Source organism: Grampus griseus (genome assembly GCF_964374135.1).
Source record: "Grampus griseus genome assembly, chromosome: 3".
Classification (NCBI taxonomy): domain Eukaryota; kingdom Metazoa; phylum Chordata; class Mammalia; order Artiodactyla; family Delphinidae; genus Grampus; species Grampus griseus.
Window position 1 is genome coordinate 52,184,401 of NC_139019.1, and position 23,100 is coordinate 52,207,500.

At 38.6% G+C, this 23,100-nt stretch overlaps 1 protein-coding gene across 5 annotated transcripts in view; it reads left to right on the plus strand.

Moving 5' to 3' along the window:
- The window catches only part of SREK1 (splicing regulatory glutamic acid and lysine rich protein 1), a 55,578-nt gene extending 45,151 nt beyond the window's left edge, over positions 1 to 10,427 (plus strand). For 4 of the 5 annotated variants that reach the window (XM_082650668.1, XM_082650670.1, XM_082650671.1 and 1 more), the window contains 2 exons: positions 4,698 to 4,842; positions 5,927 to 10,427. In XM_082650668.1, the coding sequence (XP_082506794.1) occupies positions 4,698 to 4,842; positions 5,927 to 6,076 (295 nt within the window). In that variant the 3' untranslated portion in view covers positions 6,077 to 10,427. The remainder of the gene's footprint in view (positions 1 to 4,697; positions 4,843 to 5,926) is intronic. The other variant, XM_082650669.1, reaches the window with a different exon arrangement.
- The last annotated feature ends 12,673 nt before the right edge of the window (positions 10,428 to 23,100 follow it).

Below are 23,100 nucleotides of genomic sequence, written 5' to 3' on the forward strand. Positions count from 1 at the left end.
CGGACTCGGAGCTCCCACCACAGGAGCTTTGGCCTGACCCCGGGCTCGTGGACCAAGATCCTGCACGCTGCCTGCGGTGCCCAAAAAATAAGAATAAATATAACAAAGTAAAAAATAAAATTAGACTAGGAAACTAACAGATATGTTCGGAAGAATATAAAAATAAAAATACAGATGAATCAACAACTGGAAGGTACATCAGTACCACAATAGTAAAAAAGGGGGAGGAGGGAAAAGAAAAAGAAAAAAAGGCGGGGGAGAGAGGTCTTGGCTGTGGAGGGTGGGGCCTAAGCAAAGGCGAGGTTTGGGTGGTGGGCGGGGCCAATGCTCAGGACCCCCAGGGCTGGAAGAGGCCCTGGGGGCTGTGGGGAGCTGGCTTTTAGGCCCAAGGAACAGAAGGGGCCCAGGAGTGCCCCCCACCCCTGGTCTCAGAGGGCAGGAAACCTCACCTGGGAGCCCAGCAGGCTTCCTGGGCTCGAGTGGGCAGGGCAAACACCCTCCTCTCCTTTCCCGCTCCTCCAGTCTGGGAGGGCCCCTCCCGCCTGCCTCTCCTGATGTCCCCAGCCTCCCTCCTATGCCCCTGAGGACCCATGCGTCCTGGAGGGGGTTTTGGAGGACAGGATTGGCCTGGGAGCTCAGTAGTCTCCCCGGGCCTGAGTGGGTGTGGCAGTCATCCGCTGCTTCCAGAGGGCTCCACCTCGATGCCTTTCCTGATCTCCTGGCCTCCCTCCTATGCCCTCAGGACCCAAACTGCTTGGAGGGGGCTTTGGAGGGGAGGCACCAGCCTGGGAGCTCCGCAGGCTCCATGGCCCGAGTGGGCCAGGCGATCACCCTCCATCCTCTTCTGCTCTTTCTGGAGGGTCCCTCCCCCCTGCCTCTCCTCATCTCCCCGGCCTCAGGGATGCCGATCCTGTCTGCCCTCCTCTTCTCCTCCCCCCTCAGTCCCCCTACATCCTACCGGTTCACTTTAGGGTTCCCCCCGTCTCCTTAGGCATCAGAGTCCCCCACCACTGGCTGGCAGGCGCCCTCTGAGTTATTTTTTAAATTGAGGAGTAGTTTATGTAAAATAAAATTCACCCTCAGTGCATTTCAGTGATTTTTAGTAATTTTCATTGCATTTTTCTTAAGAGTTCACAGGGTTTTTTTGTTTGTTTTTGCGGTACGCGGGCCTCTCCCGTTGCGGAGCACAGGCTCTGGACGCGCAGGCTCAGTGGCCATGGCTCACAGGCCTAGCTGCTCCGCGGCATGTGGGATCCTCCCGAACCAGGGCACGAACCCGTGTCCCCTGCATCGGCAGGCGGACTCTCAACCACTGCGCAACCAGGGAAGCCCAAGAGTTCACAGTTCTGTGCAACCATCACTGCTACTTAGTTCCAGAACATTTTTTGTCACTTTGAAAGAAAGCCTGTACCCATTAGCAGTTACTCCCCATGGCTCCTTACAGCTACGAATCTACTTACTGTCTCTGTGGATTTGCTTGTTATGGACATTTCATATAGAGTCATATGACATGTGTGGCCTTTTTTTTTTCCCTAATATTTATTTATTTATTTGGTTGCACTAGGTCTTAGTTGTGGGAGGTGGGCTCCTTAATTGCGGCTCCAGGGTTCCTTAGTTGCAGCTCACCAGCTCCTTAGTTGTGGCATGCGAAATCGTAGTTGCAGCATGCATGTGGGATCTAGTTCCCTGACCAGGGATCAAACCCGGGCCCCCTGCATTGGGAGCATGGAGTCTTATCCACTGCGCCACTGGGGAAGTCCCTGTGCGGTCTTTTGTATCTGACTTCTTTGACTAAATGTAACATTTTCAAGGTTCATGCATATTGTAGCATTAATCAGTACTTCATTCCTTTTTAGGGGTGAATAATATTCCACTATGGATAAAACCAGGTTTTGTTGTTTAACCATTCATTAGTTGATGGACATTTAGTATTGTTTCCATTTTTTTGCTGTTATAAATAATGCTGCTGTGAACATTTGTGTACAACTTTTGATGTGGACATGTTTTTGTTTCTATACCTAGGAGTTGTAATTGCTGAGTCATATAGTAATCCTCTCTTTATCTTCTTGAGAAACTGCGAAATTGTTTTCTGAAGTGGTTGCATTATTCTGTATTCCCATCGGCAATGTACAAGTGTTCCAGTTTCTCCACATGCTCACTGACACTTGTTATTGTCTGTGTGTAATGGTATCTTGTTAAGGTTTTGATTTGCATTTCTCTAATGATTAGTGATATTGGGCATCTTTTCATGTGGTTATTGACCATTTGTGTATCTACTTCAGAGAAATGTCTATTCTAGTCTTTTGCCCATTTTGAATTAGATAATTTGGTTTTTTGTTAAGTTTTAGTTCTTTATATTCTGGTTGTTAATCCCTTACCAGATAATATGATTTCCATGTATTTTTTTCCTATACTGTGGGTTGTGTTTTCACTTTCTTTGAGTAAGTATCCTTTGATGCACAAAAGTTTTTTAATTTTGATGAATTCGAATTTATCTGTTTTTTTCCTTTCATTGCTTTTTGCTGTCATAGCCAAGAAATCATTGCCAAAACCAGTGTCATGAAGATTTTCCCCTGTGTTTTCTTCTAAGGGTTTTACAGTTTTAGTTTATATATTTAGGTCTTTGATCCATTATGAGATAATTTTTACATATGGTGTAAGGTAAGAGTCTAAAACTTCATTCTTTTGCATGCGGATGTCCAGTTTTCCTAGCAACATTTGTTGAAAAGCTTGTCCTTTCCCTATTGAATGGGTCTTGGCACCCTTATCAAAAATCATTTGACCATACATGTGACCATATATTTCTGTCTTTTCCATTGGTCTGTAAGTCTCTCCTTATGCCAGTACTACACTGTTTTGATTCCTGTAGTTTTGTAGTAAGTTTTAAAACCAGGGATTGTGTGTCTTCCAATTTTGTTATTAAAGATTGTTTTGGCTATTTGATGTCCCTGGAGATCCTGTGGTTTTTAGGATGGGTTTTACTTTTTCTGCCAGCAGTGCCAATGGGATTTAGATAGGGATTGCATTGAATTTGTAGATCACTTTGGATACTATTGTTATCTTAACTCTAAGTCTCCTGATCCAAGAACATGGGATGTTTTTCCATTTATTTATGTCTTTATTTCTTTTTAGCAAATTTTTTGCGTTTTTGGTTAAATTTATGCCTAAGAATCTCATTCTTTTTTTTTTTTTTAAAATAAATTTATTTATTTATTTTTGGCTGCTTTGGGTCTTTGTTGCTGCACGTGGGCTTTCTCTAATTGTGGCGAGTGGGGGGTACTCTTTGTTGTGGTGTGCGAGCTTTTCATTGCGGCAGCTTCTCCTGTTGTGGAGCACGGGTTCTAGAGCTCAGGCTCGGTAGCTGTGGTGCACGGGCTTAGTTGCTCCGTGGCATGTGGGATCTTTTCAGACCAGGGCTCAAACCTGTGTCCCCTGCGTTGGCAGGTGGATTCTTAACCAGTGCACCACCAGGAAGGTCCCAAGAATCTCATTCTTTTTGATGTAGTTGTTTCCTTGGCTTTAAGAGTTGTATATAAAGATATACGTACATAAATAATGTAGCAAATGTATTTTTCTTTTGAATATGCTAGTAGTGGTTTTTGTTTTGTTTTTTTGCTTTGCAAAAGTTTATGTAGGCATACTAATGAATCTTTTATTTTATCGTACCTGGAATTTTATTTATGGCTAAAAAAATCTTCCCCTTCACTCAAGTTAGAAAGAAATTTATTCATGTTTTCTTCTAGTACTTGTATTGTTTCATGTAAAAAATTTAGGTCTCTAATCCATTTGGATTTATTTATTTATTTATGTGAATGAGATATGGACCCAGTTTTGTCTGTTTCCAAATAATAATCCAGTTGTCCCCAAGTCTTTTATTTATAAAAGACAAACTTTGCCCCAGTGATTTGAGATGCCACCCCTTTGTTTTATTGAATTTTCATAGGTACTTGGTTGGGTCTGTTTCCTAAGTGTTTTTATTTGTTCCCCTGGTCTTTGTGTTTATTTTTAAAATATTCATAATTAAGACAAAAAGGTTTAGAATTCCATATTAAGGCTAATTATTTTGAATAGAAGGTGTCTGTTATGCTTCTGATAGGAAATGCATCGTTTTTTTCCCTCTAATTTTAAGGATATGTAATTTTTACAAATGGAACTTGTTCATTCCATCTTCTGCTTAATGTTTGCTCTTGAATTGGTGGATGGGCCTTTTTTGTAATTGTGAATGAGAGGGGAGGGCACATGGCATAATTGGTTATTTGAAGTTCCATGTTTTCCTAGAAGTCATTCAGCCTTACCTGAGAGCCATATCTGATTCTTTATCATTTTTATTCTTTTCTGTTTATTCATTTTTTACTTTGAAAAGATGGGTAAAAAAATATTATATATTTTGTTTTGTTTTATCCTGATTACAGTAGATAAATAAACCTTGAATGTTTCAAAACTAAGAAATTGATAATACAGAATTGTGTTTTATGTGAACACTTGGTGGCCTCTGCGGTAATGACTTGTGTGTCGGAAAAAATTAACTGGGTGTGGGGTGGAGTTAGGTGGGCTACAGGACTCATTTATGTTATTTGGTCCACCAGGTTACTGATACGCTTGTTTACAGTGCATTAATGTTAGGTAAGAATATGTTGTCAACATTATAGTGGGTGTTTACTGTTTTAGAAGTTAATGACATATTAATATTCTTATAGCAGAAATAAGAAGGATAAAAAGAGAGAAAAAGAAAGGGACCACATCAGTGAAAGAAGAGAGAGAGAACGTTCAGCCTCTACAAGAAAGAGTTGTAATGACAGAGATGGGAAGGAAAAGGTGGAGAAGAACAATACTTCACTTAAAGTAAGAAAGTCGTTCAGTGTTTAGGGTTTGAATAATTAATGTTTGAGATTGTTCTTTATTGCATAGAGGTAATTTTATACTACCAGTGCCTTGTATGTTTTTGGTGCTATTTGTTAAATTGGTAGTTTTTTAACCTAATTTTTGAAGATAACTAATTAATGTAATGTTTACTAGTGTAAACAATTGCATTCCTTATTTTAGAGAATCACAGAATGGCATACAATAAAAATTTTAACTATGTACTGGAATATTTTTACTTGTTGCCATTTTCCTCACTATATTTGTTTTAGCAAATTTGACAGGTGATGTTATCATTGGTTTTGTAATATATACCAAAGTTAGGTTTGTTGAATTAGAATAATTAATGGAAAACCAAATTCCACCAGGTAAGCGTTTTTGTTTTGTTTTCCTCCATTTATTTTTTTTGATAAAATATTTTAAGTACTTGTGAATTAGGTTAATTCCCTTATTATACTGGTAAGTATATTTGTGTTTGGAAATCAGTTATGAGTTCTGAAGCTTTTATCTTACAGTCTTATTTATTCCCATACTGATAGAGGTTTATCATCATTGTAAGTAACATTGATAATATCTCCTGAGCACTTAATACATTCCAGGCACTGTTCCACATGTTCTCATTTAATTCTCCGTTAAGTTGAGAGCTGAATTTGGACTGTTCTTAAACAGTCTTTGGTAGGAGGAATAGTGATTTCCTTTTCTACATTCCCTTGTTTTTGCTTCTTTGGTATCCAGATTACAAATCTGTCCTGGCATCTATGGGAACTGTTTTACTTTCAGCCGATCAGTTCCACCTTTCAAGTCAGTCAGCAACGTTTGTTGAATTCTTTCCTAGAGTTTCTATTTACCTATTTTGTTCTAACTTAATCTCCATAGATTGTCCTATCTTTTATTAGAAGTACAAAGGGCATATTGATACGTTTGTATATACTATTTATATGAAGATGTAATGAGAGATAACACCCAGTTTGACTAATTCACAAAAGATAGTTTTAGCCAGAACTAGATGTAGTAGCAGACAAGTCTTGAGAAAAATATTAAATGTATACCTAAATATTCATTGTAGGAGAAGGAGCACAATAAAGAACCAGATTCAAGTGTGGGAAAAGAAGTAGATGACAAGGATGCACAAAGGACTGAGGAAAACAAAGTACAGCAAAATGGGAATTGTCAACCAAATGAAGAAAACCTCTCTACCAAAACAGAAGCAGTATAGGACCTACAAATGCACCTCTAAACACACGCTGGAATAGAATCCAAAGCTTTGAATTCTCTCAACAAGATGTTAAACAGTGAAGAAATCCAGTAGAGCATAAAGATATGAGCTAACAGCTTTTTTAGTTGTTAGGTGACTTTGTGGCCATCTTGTTACTGAGTAAGAAAATAAAGCATGGACATCGTGAAAATAACAGGTGTTACCCAAACTCCTCATCTTCTAAAAGCTGTGCATTTCCATGGTGGCTGACACACTTGTCATGTGGTTTGTTAAGTGTTTGCGAAGAACCATTAAAATAAATGGGACATTAAAGATCTAAATTTGTACTATCCATTAAAGACTGGAGATAAGCATTGGAGGCTCTTTTAAAAAATGCTAGTAACTGATTTTGTATTGTTTTACTTTTTTTTTAATTTCAGTATATTACAGATTGATGATGTGCTTGAAATTGGTGCAAATATATACACACCCTTGTAAGTGCGGAGTATGTAAGAAGTTTTAACATTGACTTCACAGGATTTACAGTGATTGTGTTAAATTCTCACTATTGTGTTTTCTTTTGCTCACTGTTTAGGACAGCAGTTTTTCTTTAAAATAGTTTTACAGATTAAAGTTGCTTACATGAGTGGATTAAAAACCAGCTGACAATGCATGCTACTGTTCTTTTTCAAAAGGAAGAACAACTGTGTTGAATACTAATAATATATTAGTATTCAGTGTTCAGAATCATTGGGTCTTCCCACAAAGTAACCATTTCTTTTTGAACTCTTTTGACATTTCCAAGCTTATTATGAACAGTATCACAGTGTGTGTTGTCAGTTGTAGGTGGCAAAGGTGCCATTTATAATAAGAAAACTGGGTTTTCAAAATGGGCTATGGGAGCACAAGCTGAAGCTTTAGTGCCTTCTACAATGTGGTATACTGTTTTCTAGAATTTTATATGGACTAGTCATTCTCAATTCATATGGAATTTAGATGGATATTCCATTCCCTCCCATAGAGAAGTGTGAAAGTGGTATGTCAGAAGAGCTTCTTACTTGGTTCACTTAATATGAGAGGGAAGTGTGTTTTCAAGAATGACTTTAGAGCTTAAAACAGCAATGCAGTTTTGGGACCATCAGTTTCATACTGTGATAATTGAAAATGAAGCAGCATGTTCTTATTTTACTTAAAGCAGAACGCTTTAGTTGTCTACATTGGATGGCCTTAATTATTACCTCTCAATCATCTTCTCATAAATGATGTGCAGAAATTGTACTTAAAGGAGAACATATGAGTTTGTCTTATGTGTAAGGATGTGTTTACTTAAGCTTAAAATATAGGTCATCCGACATTGTTAGGCACACTTTTTGCAGAAAGTATGCAAGTAGTAAAATGACAACATTGCTAATATTTTCCCCCAGAACACAACTCATAGTTTCAGAACTCTTTTCATTGTTGTATTTCCAAAAGTTATACCTTTTAATTAGCATGTTATTTAAAAAATCAAGTATAATTAGTTTAATGCAGTCTAATACAATCAAATTACTCAGTTGCCTTACCTCATGGGAAGAGTTACTTATAGATTTAAAAAGCTGAGTAGCACATCAGTTACTTGGTTTCAACTTGCGTTTTCTTTTAATGTTAATACTATTGAAATTTAAGTATTTGGTGAAGAATGGAAAGAATTGCCCTTATTGCAAGTAATGAAGCCTGGTTTGATTATGAAGCTGCTTAATTACTCCTCATGTGTTCAGAATTACTGTTTCTTTTTTTCCTTTTTTTCACTGTGTACATTAAAATTTTTGAAAATGCTTTACTATGTAAAGTATAGATGGTCATTTTAATCATTCAACCACATACGGTTGGCTGGTAAACAGCTTATTTTGATATAAGAATGCTTGGGTGTATATGGAAAGATTGTGAAGGAGTGTGTGTGTCTTGCATCAAAGCTTCTTATTTATGATATGTAAGTAGAATAGAGCAAATGTTGTTTGAATCTTTGTTATTTTTAGTACTGTTTCTCTAATAAAGCTACATATTTTAGAGGAAAGTATTTGTTCATGCATTTCAAAACAGCATCTTAGGTTTGTCCTGTTCTTGTTTTAGCTGGCATAGAAATTGTTTTGATATGGAGAGTGCATGTTTGTGTGGTGTGTAAAGCCATCATTTAAAGTTTGAGTATTTTCTTGTACTCTGGACTCTATTAAATGTTTTTTATGTTGGTAATTAACATAGTTATTTGGTTCCTGCTGCCAGTTATTTTTCTTGATGAGGTTTATTCATCTTTAAAACAGTCATACTAATCTTAACAGACACTGATTTATAAAAATTGGGCATGAATAGGAATACAAGAGGTCCGGAGAAAGTGAAATCATTTTCTTAAACAGGCTTATGGAAGCAAAGCTTTCTAGGGTCTAGAGGTACTGGAGGGAAGGAGGGAGTGTGTGAGTGTGTGTGTGTGTGTTGTGTGTAAGACAGAGAGAGAGAGACATCTTTTTCTCTTTGTTCACTTTTAAGAGCTGATATGTTTTCTTTTATTTTTTTCTTGTAAGGTATTTTTTTATTTCTTTAAAACTGTCTCTTTCATCCCAGGTAGATATTGTCAGGAAAACTTGAGGTAAGGCCAAGAAGACAGCCATTTTACACTTAATACCTTCTGTAAATTATCTTTTTCATCTTGATTATATAGCGAGTACATTCTGTTCCTTAAATTGTAGTTGCTATTCATCATTCTAGACAAATTCTCTTGGTCCTCTTGTTCTTGCTTTTCAGCATTGTGCACTTAACTGGTAATAAAAGATGGTCCTTCATAAGCTAGCCAGTTTCATGTGAGGAAACAAGTATAAAACCCTCAACTTCCACAGCTATCTCATTATTTTCCATTGAATCTAATTAACTTATAGTTACGAACACACTAGTCAGCTTGTGATTTTTCTGTTTAGAATCATTTTTTCCAAGGGGTTCAGTATATGCTGTGTTGATCTTTAGAAGTATCATAGAGACTTAAATTTTGACATGCCTCAATTAAAAGTAAAAACCGGCATTTAGAATCAATTTTTTTTTTTGTCAAGAAAATAATTTCTTTTGTGGTATTAGTCATCTTCAGGATGCTCATTCATTCCTATATATAGGTTGCTACCTTTGAAATTAAAAAAAAAAAAACACCTTGAGCCAAATCTGGTCTCAACTGAAGATATTATTCAAATTTAAGGATTATAATATATACTAATGGCTTTTAAAAGTTTTTTAAAAACCTATTTGGAATAGTATGATTTGGTTTAAATCTTTAGTAGTTGAATTAGCAGTTAAAATGAATTCTTTTTGAGGGATGCATTAAGTAACATTTCAGTGGGACATTTCTTATATTTTCATTGGAAGATAGTATCTGGTTTTAACTGGGTAAGTTATGAAGTAGAGCTGTTTCCACAAAGTAATTATGTTCCTTATGTGTTTTAAATATTTTTTTAAAAAAATTCACTGCCTATATACTTAGATGTTCTCATGTTTATTTACTAATGTAATAGTCATTTAAAATTAAATTGTTTATTTTCAAATCTCAGAAGTTAGTGCTCTCAAAGGGCTAAATGATATTTCTGGAAGCAGGAGTCGAGTATAAATGTAATAAAATAATCTTTTAAAATAAAATTCACTTCCCTACTTAAACTTGGGTTTGTGGGTGAATTTGTTTTTCTTAAATACACTTTTATTGGTGATTCTGCCAAAGAGTGGTACATTATTTTAAAAATAAAAGCTAAAGCTGAAGGTAGGTTGGATTTAGTAACTAATAACTAGATTTCTTTCTATTCCATTTAAGGTACTTTTATAGTTTCTAGCAATTAATTTATTATAATTGTTTATATATAATACATTTCTTAACATACTGTTCTTAAAAGCAGATTTTTAGCCTGTTGCCTGATTTTAAATTTACTTTGTATCTAGCTAACATTTTAATTTTGAGAATTGCCAACTTTTGTAAAACTTCACAAATTTTACCATTAAGATTTATTTTCCAAGGATTGGAGTAGAATAATAGTTCTCTCCATTCTTGATTAACTTTTGTTTGCTAGATGGATAATTTCTTAACTGTATATGTAAGTTCAAACTCATGAAATTCATGCTGAATTAGAGTTGAAGAGATTGAGTTCCACCAGTTTAAGGTTAGTGGTAGGCAAAAAACTGTTAGGAAACACGCTACAGAATTCTCTGATTTCCACAGAAGGTTACATTTGGGTGTACTGTGTAGTTGTATAGGTAGTTAAATTTAATAGTTAAATATGACTCTCCTTCATCTTAATTAGGTTAATACAGTAGTGCTATTCTTTACATAATGCTATGGATTATCAAGGGAAGGGTTCAAAATGTAAACAAAAAGGTGCTGCATAGGTGGTGTATATTATGTGAGTAGGACTACTTCCATATGATACTAGTAAACATTTATCAGATGCTGCTGCTATTGTGTTGCTATATTTTTAATAAAATGAAAATCTTGAAATCTTTCCACTGTTGAGTAGTAATTTCACCGAATTCTAATGTATTTGCATATTTACAGCTTATTTTTATAACTGAAAGGTTTGGTAACAGCCTCCTTAGGGTTCAAAATTACCACCAAAATAGAGGTTTTTGATCATTGGGTGTACTTCATGTTGTGTGGCAATAACTCTAGTCAGAGCTTTGCATCTCCAGCATTTTGTAGTGTTCCAGTAAGTGATAGCAGCTCTTTGAATCTCCCTTTTGTTTTCAGAATCAACTTTTTACTATGGTATTTGCACAATGAAAATTGCCACTACTTGTCTTTTAACAGCAAGTGGAATGCCTTCTCCAGTATTATCAAAAGTATAACTCTCCATTTGGTAAATGAGCTGTGTACTTGGGGTGGTCATTTAAGTGAGACAGCCTATTTGAAATGTCTCTTTAAAAAAAAAAACATTGGCTATCAGATATGTAAATTCAGAACCCTGTATGACCTGGTGGTTTAGCTGGTGCAGAGATGGTGAGGCTGTCACTGATTTCTCTGTGTAGGCCTTCTGTTTTAGCTGCCTTCTGTGGTTAAACTATGAGCCATTTTGGTTTCCAGATGTGTTGAACTACATGGGGTGAGGATGAGTTGGGGGTGAGAGAGGAGAGATCCTTGCCAATAATGAGTTTGAACTACTCCAGGTGTGACCTCCACAGGACTTCCTAAAGGAATGCCAGATTGGAGTAGCAGCCACATTTGACAGTAGACTTCCAGACAAAATGTCTCTTATGTTGTATTATTTTTGTTATGAATGATTTCTAAATAGTAATTAAGGAGTATAATTAGAGTACATTTAGTTTTTATAATGATTTTCTTACCTTGGAAAAATAAGATTCACTGAAAAATAAAGTCTCTTAAAAAGTATGTCACTCTGGGGCTTCCCTGGTGGCGCAGTGGTTGAGTCCGCCTGCCAATGCAGGGGACGGGGGTTCGTGCCCCGGTCCGGGAAGATCCCACATGCCGCAGAGCGGCTGGGCCCGTGAGCCGTGGCCGCTGAGCCTGCGCGTCCAGAGCCTGTGCTCTGCAACGGGAGAGGCCACAACAGTGAGAGGTCCGCGTACCGCAAAAAAAAAAAAAAAAGTATGTAGTAATAGCCACAGTATGAAAATCAGAGGTGGTAAATGGAATCAGTTACACAGGCATGACTTCTAGTACTGTTTTTCCTTCTACTGAGCTCCAGTCCTTCTGATTAGTGTAGCACCTAATACAAAGAACTCACTGATTATTAGCTATTACATTACTGGATATCTTACCAGCACCATTTATCCTGTTCCAAACAAAACATTCAATTTCCAATACGAGGTCTATGCCTCTGCTCCTTACTGTTTTTCACTAGAACTGACATCTTTTCACTTCAGGCCTTTTTCCAAATTCTATTCAACATAAATTTGTTACTTGATTAAATTCCTTTCAATTGGTCTATAATTTTGGAATGTCTTTCTTGTTTTAGTATACAGGTCATGCTGGCCTGAGAGAATTGAGTTGGACATTGTTCCCTCTTGAATTTTCTGAAGAAATTTGTGTCATGTTCACTGTTTCTTTCATAAATATTAGGTAGAATTCCCCAGGAAAACCAACCTGAGCCTGGAATTTCCTTTTCACGATACAAATTCAACATTAAAAATAGATTTAGGGCTATTCTTGAGTGAGTTTTGGTGTTCTTTGTCTTCTAAGGAATGTGTCCGTTTTATCTAAGTTGTTGAATTTGTCAGCATAAAGTTGTTTATGACATTCTCTTATTTCAATATATATGAGATCTATAGTGATAGCCTCTCTCATTCCTAATATTGTTATTTAACGTCTTTCTCTTTTTATCCTGATGAGTTAGGCTAGAGATTTATCAGCTTTATTTTCTCCAGTAATCAGATTTTGTTTTCATCAGATTTTCTCTTTTTTTCTGCTTTTTATTTCACTGATTTCTACTCATTATTTCTTTCTTCTGCTTATTTCCACTTAGTTTGCTCTTCTTTTTTTCTTCTTCTTAGTTTGAAGTGTGAGCTGGCATCACTGACTTGAGACCTTTTTTTTTTAACCATTTAAAAATTGAAGTACAGTTAATTTACAATGCACTAGTTTCAGACATACATCAGAGTGATTCATTTTATATATATAAACATGTATCTTTTTTAGATTCTTTTCCATTTAGGTTATTACAAGATATTGAGAGACCTTCCCTAATAGAGGTATTTTAGTGCTATAAATTTCCCTCTAAGCATTGCTTTTGCTGCATTCCAACAAATTTTGATACGTTGTGTCTTCATTTTCATTCAGTTCAAGACACTTCATGATTTTCCATTTGGCATTGTCTTTGATCCACAGGTTATTTTAAATGTGTGTTAAATATGTGTTTTAAATATTCCCAAATATTTGGGAATTTCCAAGATCTTTGTTACTGATTCCTAACTTAATTCCATTGTGGTTAGGAAATAGTTCTTACGGTTTGATTCCTTTTAAATTGTCTAAAACTTGCTTTTTGGCCCACAAATGATACAGCTTCATAAATGTTCCATGTGCTCTTGAGAAGAATGTATCTTCTGGCAGTTGTTTGGTGAAAATCTATAATGCCAGTTAGGTCATGTTTGTTGATGGGGGTGTTCAAGTCTTCTATATTCTTTTTTTTTTTTTTTTTTTTTGCGGTACACAGGCCTCTCACTGTTGTGGCTTCTCCTGTTGTGGAGTACAGGCTCCGGACGCGCAGGCTCAGCGGCCATGGCTCACAGGCCTAGCCGCTCCACGGCATGTGGGATCTTCCCGGACCGGGGCACGAACCCGTGTCCCCTGCATCGGCAGGCGGACTCTCAACCACTGCGCCACCAGGGAAGCCCAAGTCTTCTATATTCTTACTGATTTTCTGTCTGCCATTGCCTGTCATCACTCATTATCTGTCAATTAATTAGTAAGAGGTCTTGGAATCCCCAACTAGATTGTGGATTTATTTCTCATTTCAGTTCTATCTGGTTCATATGTATTTTGAAGCTGTTATTAGGCTCATAAATGGGGTTGTTATGTTCTCATATTGACCTTTTTATCATTATTAATATTACTCTTTTTATTCCTGGTAATATTCTTTGCTTTGAAATATTTTTCTTATATTAATGCTAGCAGTCTAGTTTAAAAATTAAAAAAAAAGCCATTAGCATGGTGTTATCTTCCTTCATCCTTTCACTGTTTTTATATTTAAAGGGTACTTCTTGTGGGCCTCATGTAGTTTGGTCTTGCTTTTTTAAAATCCAGTCTGACGACCTCCGCTTTAGTTGGAGTGTTTAGACCAGTTACATTGAATGTGGTTATGGATTTCATTGGGTTTAAATCTGTCAACTTGCTGTTTATCCTCCATTTATCTCCTCTGTTTTTGTTTGTATTTTCCTCTTGATCTGCCTTCTTTTGGACTCAGTACTGATTATTCCATTTCATCATCTCTGTTGGCTTATTAGCTATAATTCTTTAAGTTTTGAGTGGCTTTAGGGTTTACTCTATGTGTGTATTTTCATTTATCACAGTGTATGTGTAAGTTAGTTTACCATTTCATGTATAGTGTAAGAACTTTGCAATAATATTCTTTCATTTTCCCACTCTCAGGTTTGTGCTGTTTTTGTCATGCATTTTACTTAAAACGTGTCAAAATGTCCATAATATGGTGTAATTTTTTTTCCCTTTAAACAGTCAATTTTAAAGAGATTTTAAAGAAGAAGAAAAAAGTCTCTTCTGTTTCCCCACAGATTTACAATTTATGGTGCTTTTCATTCCTTTGTGTATATTCATATTTCTTTATTTTTTGGCTGCATTGGGTCTTTGTTGCTGCACGTGGGCTTTGTCTAGTTGTGGTGAGCAGGGGCTACTCTTTGTTCCGGTGCCCGGGCTTTTCATCGTGGTGGTTTCTCTTGTGGAGCACAGGGCTCCACAAGTTGCAGCATGCGGGCTCAGTAGTTGTGGCCTGTGGGCTTAGTTGCTCTGCGACATGTGGGATCTTCCTGGATCAGGGATTGAACCCGTGTACCCTGCATTGGCAGGTGGATTCTTAACCACTGTACCACCAGGGAAGTCCTCATATTTCTACTTGGTACTATTTTCATTCTGACTGAAGACATCCTTTAACATTTCTAATAGTTCAGGCCTGTCAGTGGTGGAATCTTTCACCTTTTGCATGCTGAATTTTATTTCAACTTAATATTTTAAAGGTATTTTTGCTGGATATAGACTTCTGTGTTGACTTTTTTTTTCCCCCCAGTGCTTTAAAAATGTGGCTCCACTGTCCTTTGGTTTACTTTGTTTCCATCAAGATGCCTGCTATCATTCTGATCATTGTTCCAATATACAGAATGCAGACTTTCTCTTGTGGCTTTCAAGATTTTCTCTTCATTCACTGGTTTTAATCCATTTTGATTACGATGTGCCTTGGTGTTGTTTTATTTTTGTTTTATGTGCTTCTGTTTCCTTGAGCTTCTTGGGCCTGTGTATTTTGAGTTTCTTTTAAATTTGGAAAATTTCCAAGCATTATTTCTTCAAATACGTTTTCTTTCTCTTCGACACTTTATAGTCTTCAATTACATTTATATTGCCACTTGGAGTCCCACCGCTCACTGACTGATGCTGTGTTCATTTTTTCAACTTTCTTTGTTTCACGTTGGATAGTTCTATTGCTATATCTGAGTTTATTAATATTTTCTTCTGTATAATCTGTTCATCTTATCCAGTGTATCTTTTTTAAAAAGGTCTAAGGTGTTTTGCAAATCTATGAGTTCAATTTAAGTCATTTTTGTATCCTCCATGTCTCTATTTTACATGTTAAAATGTAAATGTAATTCAAGCATATAAAATATAACTTGTGAATTTTACCTTTTTTTGGTTCTGAATGTTTTTGGTTCTGAATATCCTATTGATTTTCTTTAGCTTTGTTCTGAGATGCTTTTAAGTTACTTAGGAACTGTTTGGAAGGATCAGATTAGCCATTTATGTAGGGCTAATGTTACCCTACTACTGAAGTGATACTCTTCTGTGCACTTGATGCTCTATGAATTATGCTCTACTCCAACCCCCATCCTGGCCCATGGGAACACCAACAGTTTCCAGTCTGTTTAAGCTTTGGGGATTTTCCCCTTTGATCCTTTCTGGTGTTTATTTCTGAGCCTCGGGTAGTTTCTTCCCATGCATATGCTGAGCATTACTCAACTGAAGACACAAACATCCCAGTGTGCAGATCTTCAGAGCTTTTCCTCTGTGCAGCTCTTTAATCCATACTCTGCTCTTGTGATCTGCGGCTATCTTGTCCTCAGTGAGCTCCCAGCATCTCCTCAACTCAGACCACTGGGTTCTGCCTTGGTTTCCCCTTCTTTTGCTTCAGCTTGTAGACTTCCCTCAGGCAGTAAGCTGGGGGCAATCGTAGGGCTCACCTCATTTGTTGATCAGAGATCACCGGCTTGATCTGATTGTTGTCTGATGTCCAATATCTGAAAACCATTGTTATGTATATTTGTTTTTTTCCAGTGTTTCAAGTGAGATGGTAAGTACATTTCTGTGATTCCATCTTGGCCGAAAGTGGACGTCTTCTGTAATAGTTTTCAACCTACATTTTTTGGCTACATACTTTTTGCTGATAATCTATATTATATTACTCTACACACACACACACACACACACACACACACACACACAGAGAAATGACCAGAGTCTTAGGACTGGTGCAGGTGATGGCTCCTGAAGCTTAAACTTTATTATCTTCTTGGTAAATCCATCTTTGCGTCTTACTTAAGAAAAGAGGAAGGACAAGATTTGGCAGGATGGAGGCTTCGGTCCAGGCTGATCAGACTCTTGCCAAGTGCAATGTGGCCAATGACAACCAATGAAGGAGGTAGTGTTTACAAGGACTGATTTCTTGATAGATTATAAAAACTCATTTGCTTAAAGATTCAGGGAAGCCACTCAGCCGGTAGCTTGGATCCAATGGGTCCACCTCTAGATCAGGCAGCCTGGAGTACACATCTCTCAGGAGCCCTCCGTCCAAGAGGTTGCCCACCTGCATGGGAGAAGTCTCACTGTACAGTACCACACAAGCTGAATCTGTGTTGCATACCCTTATCTTTGTTGTCCTAACTTCAAGCTCCTACTAGTTACATGGTGTGAGAGCAAGCTAATATCAGAAATTTGAACAGAGGTTAAACTAAGATACACCCTAGTCAGGAGAATGTGATTATAGGACAATCACAAAACTAACAATGTAAACATCTTAACTAAACCACAGCTAGCAACTTAGATTGCTGTCAGGTGTAGAGTAGGGTAATATAAGGACAACTAGAATTTGGTAATTATTTAGCTAGTCTGTTGCTCCCTGGGTCCATGGGCATATAGGCTGTTCATCAGTTCTTAATAATAATAAAAGTAATAATAATTACTAAATAATAATAATTAAAATAATAATTAAAATAATAATTAAAATAATAATAATTAAAATAATAATAATAAAAGTAATAATAATTACTAAATAATAAAAGCAATAATAAAAGTATTCTCTTTGTTTTCTCTGAAGTAAGAAAGGAATCTGGCAGCTTTTCAAAGAAAGTATGAAATCCAGGGAGGTGGGAGCAGGGCAGCTGTGAGCCTCTGGTGCCTTGGTGAAGGCTAAGAAAAGATGCTTCCTCTGGGTGATGCAACTGCATGGCTGCCTGGCTTGGCAGATGGAGTTCAGTTTGAAGTTCAGGCTCCCTTGTCTCCCGGACTGGGCATCTTTGTGCGATAAACACACTACACAGTTGTCTGTGGGGCACCGGTAGCAGGAGGCGGCTTCAATAATCTCCCCCCTCCAGCCCCAGCCTCTGGCCAGCCTGTTTGGCACGGGGAGGGACCGAGAGATGAGTGAGACGTTTATTGGCTTAAAAAAAGACGAAAGCCTAACCATGAAATCCTGAGCCAACATACACATGCTGCAGAGGAAGAAGAATAAAATGTCTCTGGACAAGGCTATTTTAGAGCTTGGAAGGATTTTGGAAACCATTTAGTTCTTGCCTTCCTGCTCTTTTAACAGTTGAAGAATCCCAGGGTTCAAAGGGGAAGTGAGTAGCCCCAGGTCTAACCACTACTAAGTAAGAGAGTCTGAACAAGGCTTGAACGCTGTGATTCCAGGCTGTGTTCCTTCCATGACCCACTGCCCGACCATGAGCCATTTCCTTCCAATATTTAACTACCATTTTTATAAATTAAAATTTGGATAGATTTCTTTCCTTCCAGTGCTGCTTACAATCCATCTTGAAAATACTGATAAAAATATGACTTCTATTATTCAATAATTACAGGACTTCCAAGCATCATCATTTATAGTACTTGAAAAAAATACAATTTTCATTTCCATGGAATCATGGCTTCTGGCAGTAATAATTTCATTACTCTTGATGAACCAACCAAGACATCCGCATTAATGTAATTTGTGTTCAAAGATGTCCTAAAAGGCCGATGTAACTTCATTATCAGTACATGACTTTAAAAAGTATTTTATCTAGGAAAACAAATAATGAGCACATCTTCTAACATTAATATGATTTTCCTTTCTTCCAGGTCAGGCGGCAGAAGTTTAATGAGCAATTTAATTGCTTGATGAATCAAATATGTCTCATTTTTGGCTCCAAGGGTTGGGGTAACATTGATTCAGATGAACTATTAGAGTTTTGATTAGGGTATTTTACCTTCAAGGAATAAAACCTACCTTAGAACTCATCTCCAGGTCCTCCAAATCCTATATTGTACCTAACTTCACTCTCTTATTAATTACTTATCAAACTTTAGAGATAGATTTCATTTTAGAAATTATTATCATATTCTCATTTTACTCAAGTGGCGGATAACAGGGCTGCTATAACAAAGTACCACAAACGGGGTGTCTTAAAACAATAGAAATTCATTCTCTCACAGTTCTGGAGGCTAGAAGTCTGAAATCAAGGGTTTGGCAGGGCTGTGCTCTCTGAAATCTCTGTGGAGAATCTGTTCCGTGCCTATCTTTTAGCTTCCGGTGCTGCTGGCAATCTTTGGTGTTCCTTGGCTCATAGATATCAGTCTCTGCCTCCATTGTCCCATGACATTCTCCCTGTATGTATCCCTCTCCTATTTTTTTTAACTTTTTATTTTATATTGGAACATAGTTGATTAACAGCGTTGTGATAGTTTCAGGTGTACAGCAAAGTGATTCAGTTATACATGTAACTATTCTTTTACAAATTCTTTTCCCATTTAGCTTGTTACGTAATACTGAGCAGAGTTCCCTGTGCTATACAGCAGGTCCTTGTTGGTTATCTATTTTAAATATAGCAGTGTGTACATGTCAATCCCAAGCTCCCTAACTATCCCTCCCCCCCACCCTTCCCCCCTGGTAACCCTAAGTTAGTTTTCTAAGTCTGTGAGTCTGTTTCTGTTTTGTAAATAAGTTTATTTGTATCATTTCTTTTTAGATTCCACATATAAGCAATATCATACGATATTTCTCTTTCTCTGACTTACTTCACTCCTATTCTTACAAGGACATCAGTTATACTGGATTAAGGGCCCTTCCTATTCCAGTATGACCTCATCATAGCTAATTACATCTGCAACAACCCTATTTCTAACTGAGGTCATGTTCACAGGTACCAGGGGTTAGGACTTGAATATATCTTTTTGGGGACACAATTCTACCCACCACAGCATGCAGCCCTACTACTTCTATGAACACCAAAACACTTCAGGCAGTCATTAATTACTCCACCATTTTGGGGAGCTTTTTGAGTTAGGTGAAAGTGGGGTGCAGGGAATCATCATTTACACAAACCATTCTTGTCCTCTCAGAGCTTATATTCTCATGGCAAAACTGATGATAAGCAAGTCAACTGGTAGGTATTCATTAGAAAAAATGACTATGTGTAGAACACGCTTTACATAGTGTGGTCAGAGGAGGCCTTTCTGAGGTTTTGATATTTATACTGAGACGTGAAGGATGACAATGGGCCAGGCATGGGAAAGATAAGGAGAAGAATGTTCCAGGTGGAGGGAATAGCAAATACTCTGAGGTGGGAAAAGAGCTCAACACTTACCAGGGACTGAAGGGAAAAAGAGGGGAAGGTGATAGAAGATGAAATCAAAGAGGTGGCAGGAGCCACGACCTGCTGGGTTATAAGTGGCTTCCAAACTTGTTTGACTGCAACCCTACAGCTAAGAAATATGGGTCCAGAGATGCATATATACACACCTGGATGGAGAAAACAGAAGATAGTGGGCAGTAGTTAGGTTTCAGTTACAGTTTGGAGGTACCATCTCAGGATGCTAAGGTATCATGTGTGGGAGGGTGAAGGAATGATGCTCAGCATTTGGGCTCAAGCAGTTGGGTTAAAGGCAGTGCCGGTAAGTGCAATGGTGAAGGCTGGGGAAGGAAAAGGATTTTGATGGAGTGGGAGGGGCTGAAAAGAGTTTAGTGTTTGACATGTTCAATTTCAGACACCTATAAGTCATGCAAGTGGATGTGTCTCCTTAGTGGATACGTCTCTAAAGCTCAGAAACAAGAGGGGGCAGGGTAACCTGAGACGAAGTGAGAGAGCAGCATTGACATATATACACTACCAAATGTAAAATAGATAGCTAGTGGGAAGCAGCCACATAGCACAGGGAGATCAGCTCGGTGCTTTGTGACCACCTAGAGGGGTGGGATAGGGAGGGTGGGAGGGACACGCAAGAGGGAGGGGATATGGGGTTACATGTATACATACAGCTGATTCACTTTGTTATACAGCAGAAACTAACACAACAATGTAAAGCAATTACACTCCAATAAAGGTGTTAAAAAAGAAAACTGCTACATGCAAGCCAGTCTCTTCCTTTGGGAAGAGCCGTCAAAGGCAATGCTGAGTATCCTGGACTCTAGCCTTATTTGCTTCAAGTGCCTGATGGAGCCGTGCGATTTTTGCATATTTACTTAAAAGCCAACAGTAATGAAGTAGATCACAGTCACTGTTCCTGTTTGGCGGGTCTCCACTGAGTCAGCGTTAGAGAGGGAAGTGCATATAGTAACTGAGTCCTTGCTTGGGTATTTAACAAAACTCGGATCCACTGGGTTGGAAGAGGGGCTGTAGGTGGGAAGGAGGTGGAACGAGGTGTACGGGGAAGGAGGTGGGAATGTGATTTTAACACACTTCCCTGGTGATTCTTACGCACATTAGAATTTGAGAACAATTTCTGTAGACTAGAAAGAGAGTTGTTATTCATATTAGATCACCGAAACCAGAATTTACTCAATCGCCTGTTACCGCTAAGTGAGGCTGACGCGCGGAGCATGTTCTAGGTGAAGCAGATCTTACTGAGGAAAAGGGCTGCCTCTGCTCTTTCAACTCTGAGTTTCTAAAATGTTTTGAACCATGAGAAATTGGCACAGATAAATCTCAGGGTATAGTAATATACAGAAAGATGATATAGTAATAACAAATTACATTTTCGACCTAAAAACAGAGCTTATTTAAGAGAAGTCTGTTCATAAAGTAGTTTTTTGACATGTGTGAATTAGCCATTAAGGGTTTTGTTTTGTGAAGGCAGACGTGTGTGTGTGTGTGTGTGTTTGTGTATTTTGCTAAGGTTTTCTAGAAGACAGGCAATCCTGCCTCTGCCTGAGCCACCAGTGTGTCCCACTGGCTCCCTGCCACCTCCTCAGGGCTGTCCTCCGCAGCCGCGGTGGCTGAACATGTTGGGGACTGCACCACCCTAGGGGGTGCCACTCACAGGCCAGTCTGCAATCTTCTGGCAGAGGTCAGGAAGGTGTCTTGAGGAAGAGTGCCCTTTTCTGTGTCTCACGAAGGGTCTGTATGGGCCGGCGGTGCCGCCCGATGGACCTCTGCCACCAGAGCCTCAGAGCCACTTCCCTGCAACGACAGCCTTGGTCTCGGTGAAGCAGGAACCCAGAGAAACTTCTTTATTGGGGTTTGGCAGGCTCTCTGCGGGGACTTGGCTCAAATCCCCAGTCTGTGTGTACCCCCTGCTTTCTGGTGGCTTTGGTGAACCTCTGACCTTCCTCCTCAAGGTTGACTGGAATCAGCTTCTCCGCCTAAGTGTGCAGCCTCAGTTTGGCTCTGTACTAGCCAATTCACTAGCCTTGTCCTTGTCCCCATTTTGTTCAAGAAAGTGCAATTACACTCACGGTTTTGTGAGTTCAGAAATGCTACTGAAGGTCTAAGGAGTGGGGATTCCCTGGCGGTCCAGTGGTTAGAACTCGGTACTTTCATTGCCGGGGCACGGGTTCAATCCCTGGGTGGGGAACTAAAACTGCGTGGCACTGCCCCCCAAAAAAGGTCGAAGGAGTTATAGTTCCACACACTGGTACCATGACCGTTTAGTACCGCACTGGTTTCCCCTCCCCTCTGGCTCCACTGTAGCCCAGAAGTCCACGATCCTGACGTTTGACCCTTCCTCTGCTGCAGTATGCAGACCACTACTCTACCTCACGAGTACAATTCTGTTAGGCCTACCTTCCTTAGTCAACCTTGACGCTCTGGTGAGTAAAAATATTTAAAAAATAAATATGTGTATTTTAAATTGTGGTTTCATTACTTCCTTTTGAATAGGTAATACATTCATATGTTTCAAAATTCAAAGGTGACAAAAGCATACAGGTTCCCTCCTCAGAGGCAAACAGTGTAATTAGCTTCTTATGTATCCTTCCAGAGATATTTTATTTATATGCAAGTAAATTAATTTGCATTCATTTTCTCCCCTTTTAATACAATTAGTAGCTTACCATACACAGAGCTCTGAACTTTGCTTTTTTCACTGAATATTAGAGTGAAACATTTCTCTACCCCATTTCTGTCATGGCCTGAAGGTGAGGGAATGTTTCTCATGTAGAGAAAGCATCCAACCTGCTGGGTGTACGCCAGGAGTGGCTGGGTGAGTGGAGCTGTGCCGCAGGTCAGGATGGGGTCTCACAGGTGTGGAGATTCTAAAATTCAAGAGGACTGGCTTGGTTTTCAGAAAGTTCCAAGGAGAAGGTGGGACTTGGCTGGGATCTCAAAGGAACTGGGGAGAGATAAGCCTTTCATTGTCTTCCTCCCAGCCCCCCCAGTGATGGAGGCCAGATGATGGAGACCGGCTGGAAGGGAAGAACTTTGATCTTCCCAAGGAGCAGACCAGCCACTTTTCAGGGATTCAGATTCAGGCATTCTCTGGTGAGCTCTAGGTTGGGGCACTTTACATATTTTTAGGACTTCAAACCCTTCCTTTCTGGGTTTGAAAAATAAAGGTGGGTGGAGAGACAAGGTATTGCAGGGGTAAGTGGCTAGTGTAAACTAGGGCAGCAGAAGCTGCTTCTGGAATTTTCTGCATTTCTCCTGAGGTTCTCTAACCCAAAGTATCTCCGAGAAATCCAGCTTGTAGGCCCGGGATAACTGAGCAGCTGGTCCCATCTAAGACCTCTTCAGAAGACGTTGAGCCAGTGAGGTCAAAACCACAGAGATTATCATTTAAATAAAGGAAGCCGGGATCCTTTGCTTTTTCCATGCTGAATAGCTCTGAAACCCAGCCTGTGCTCTGT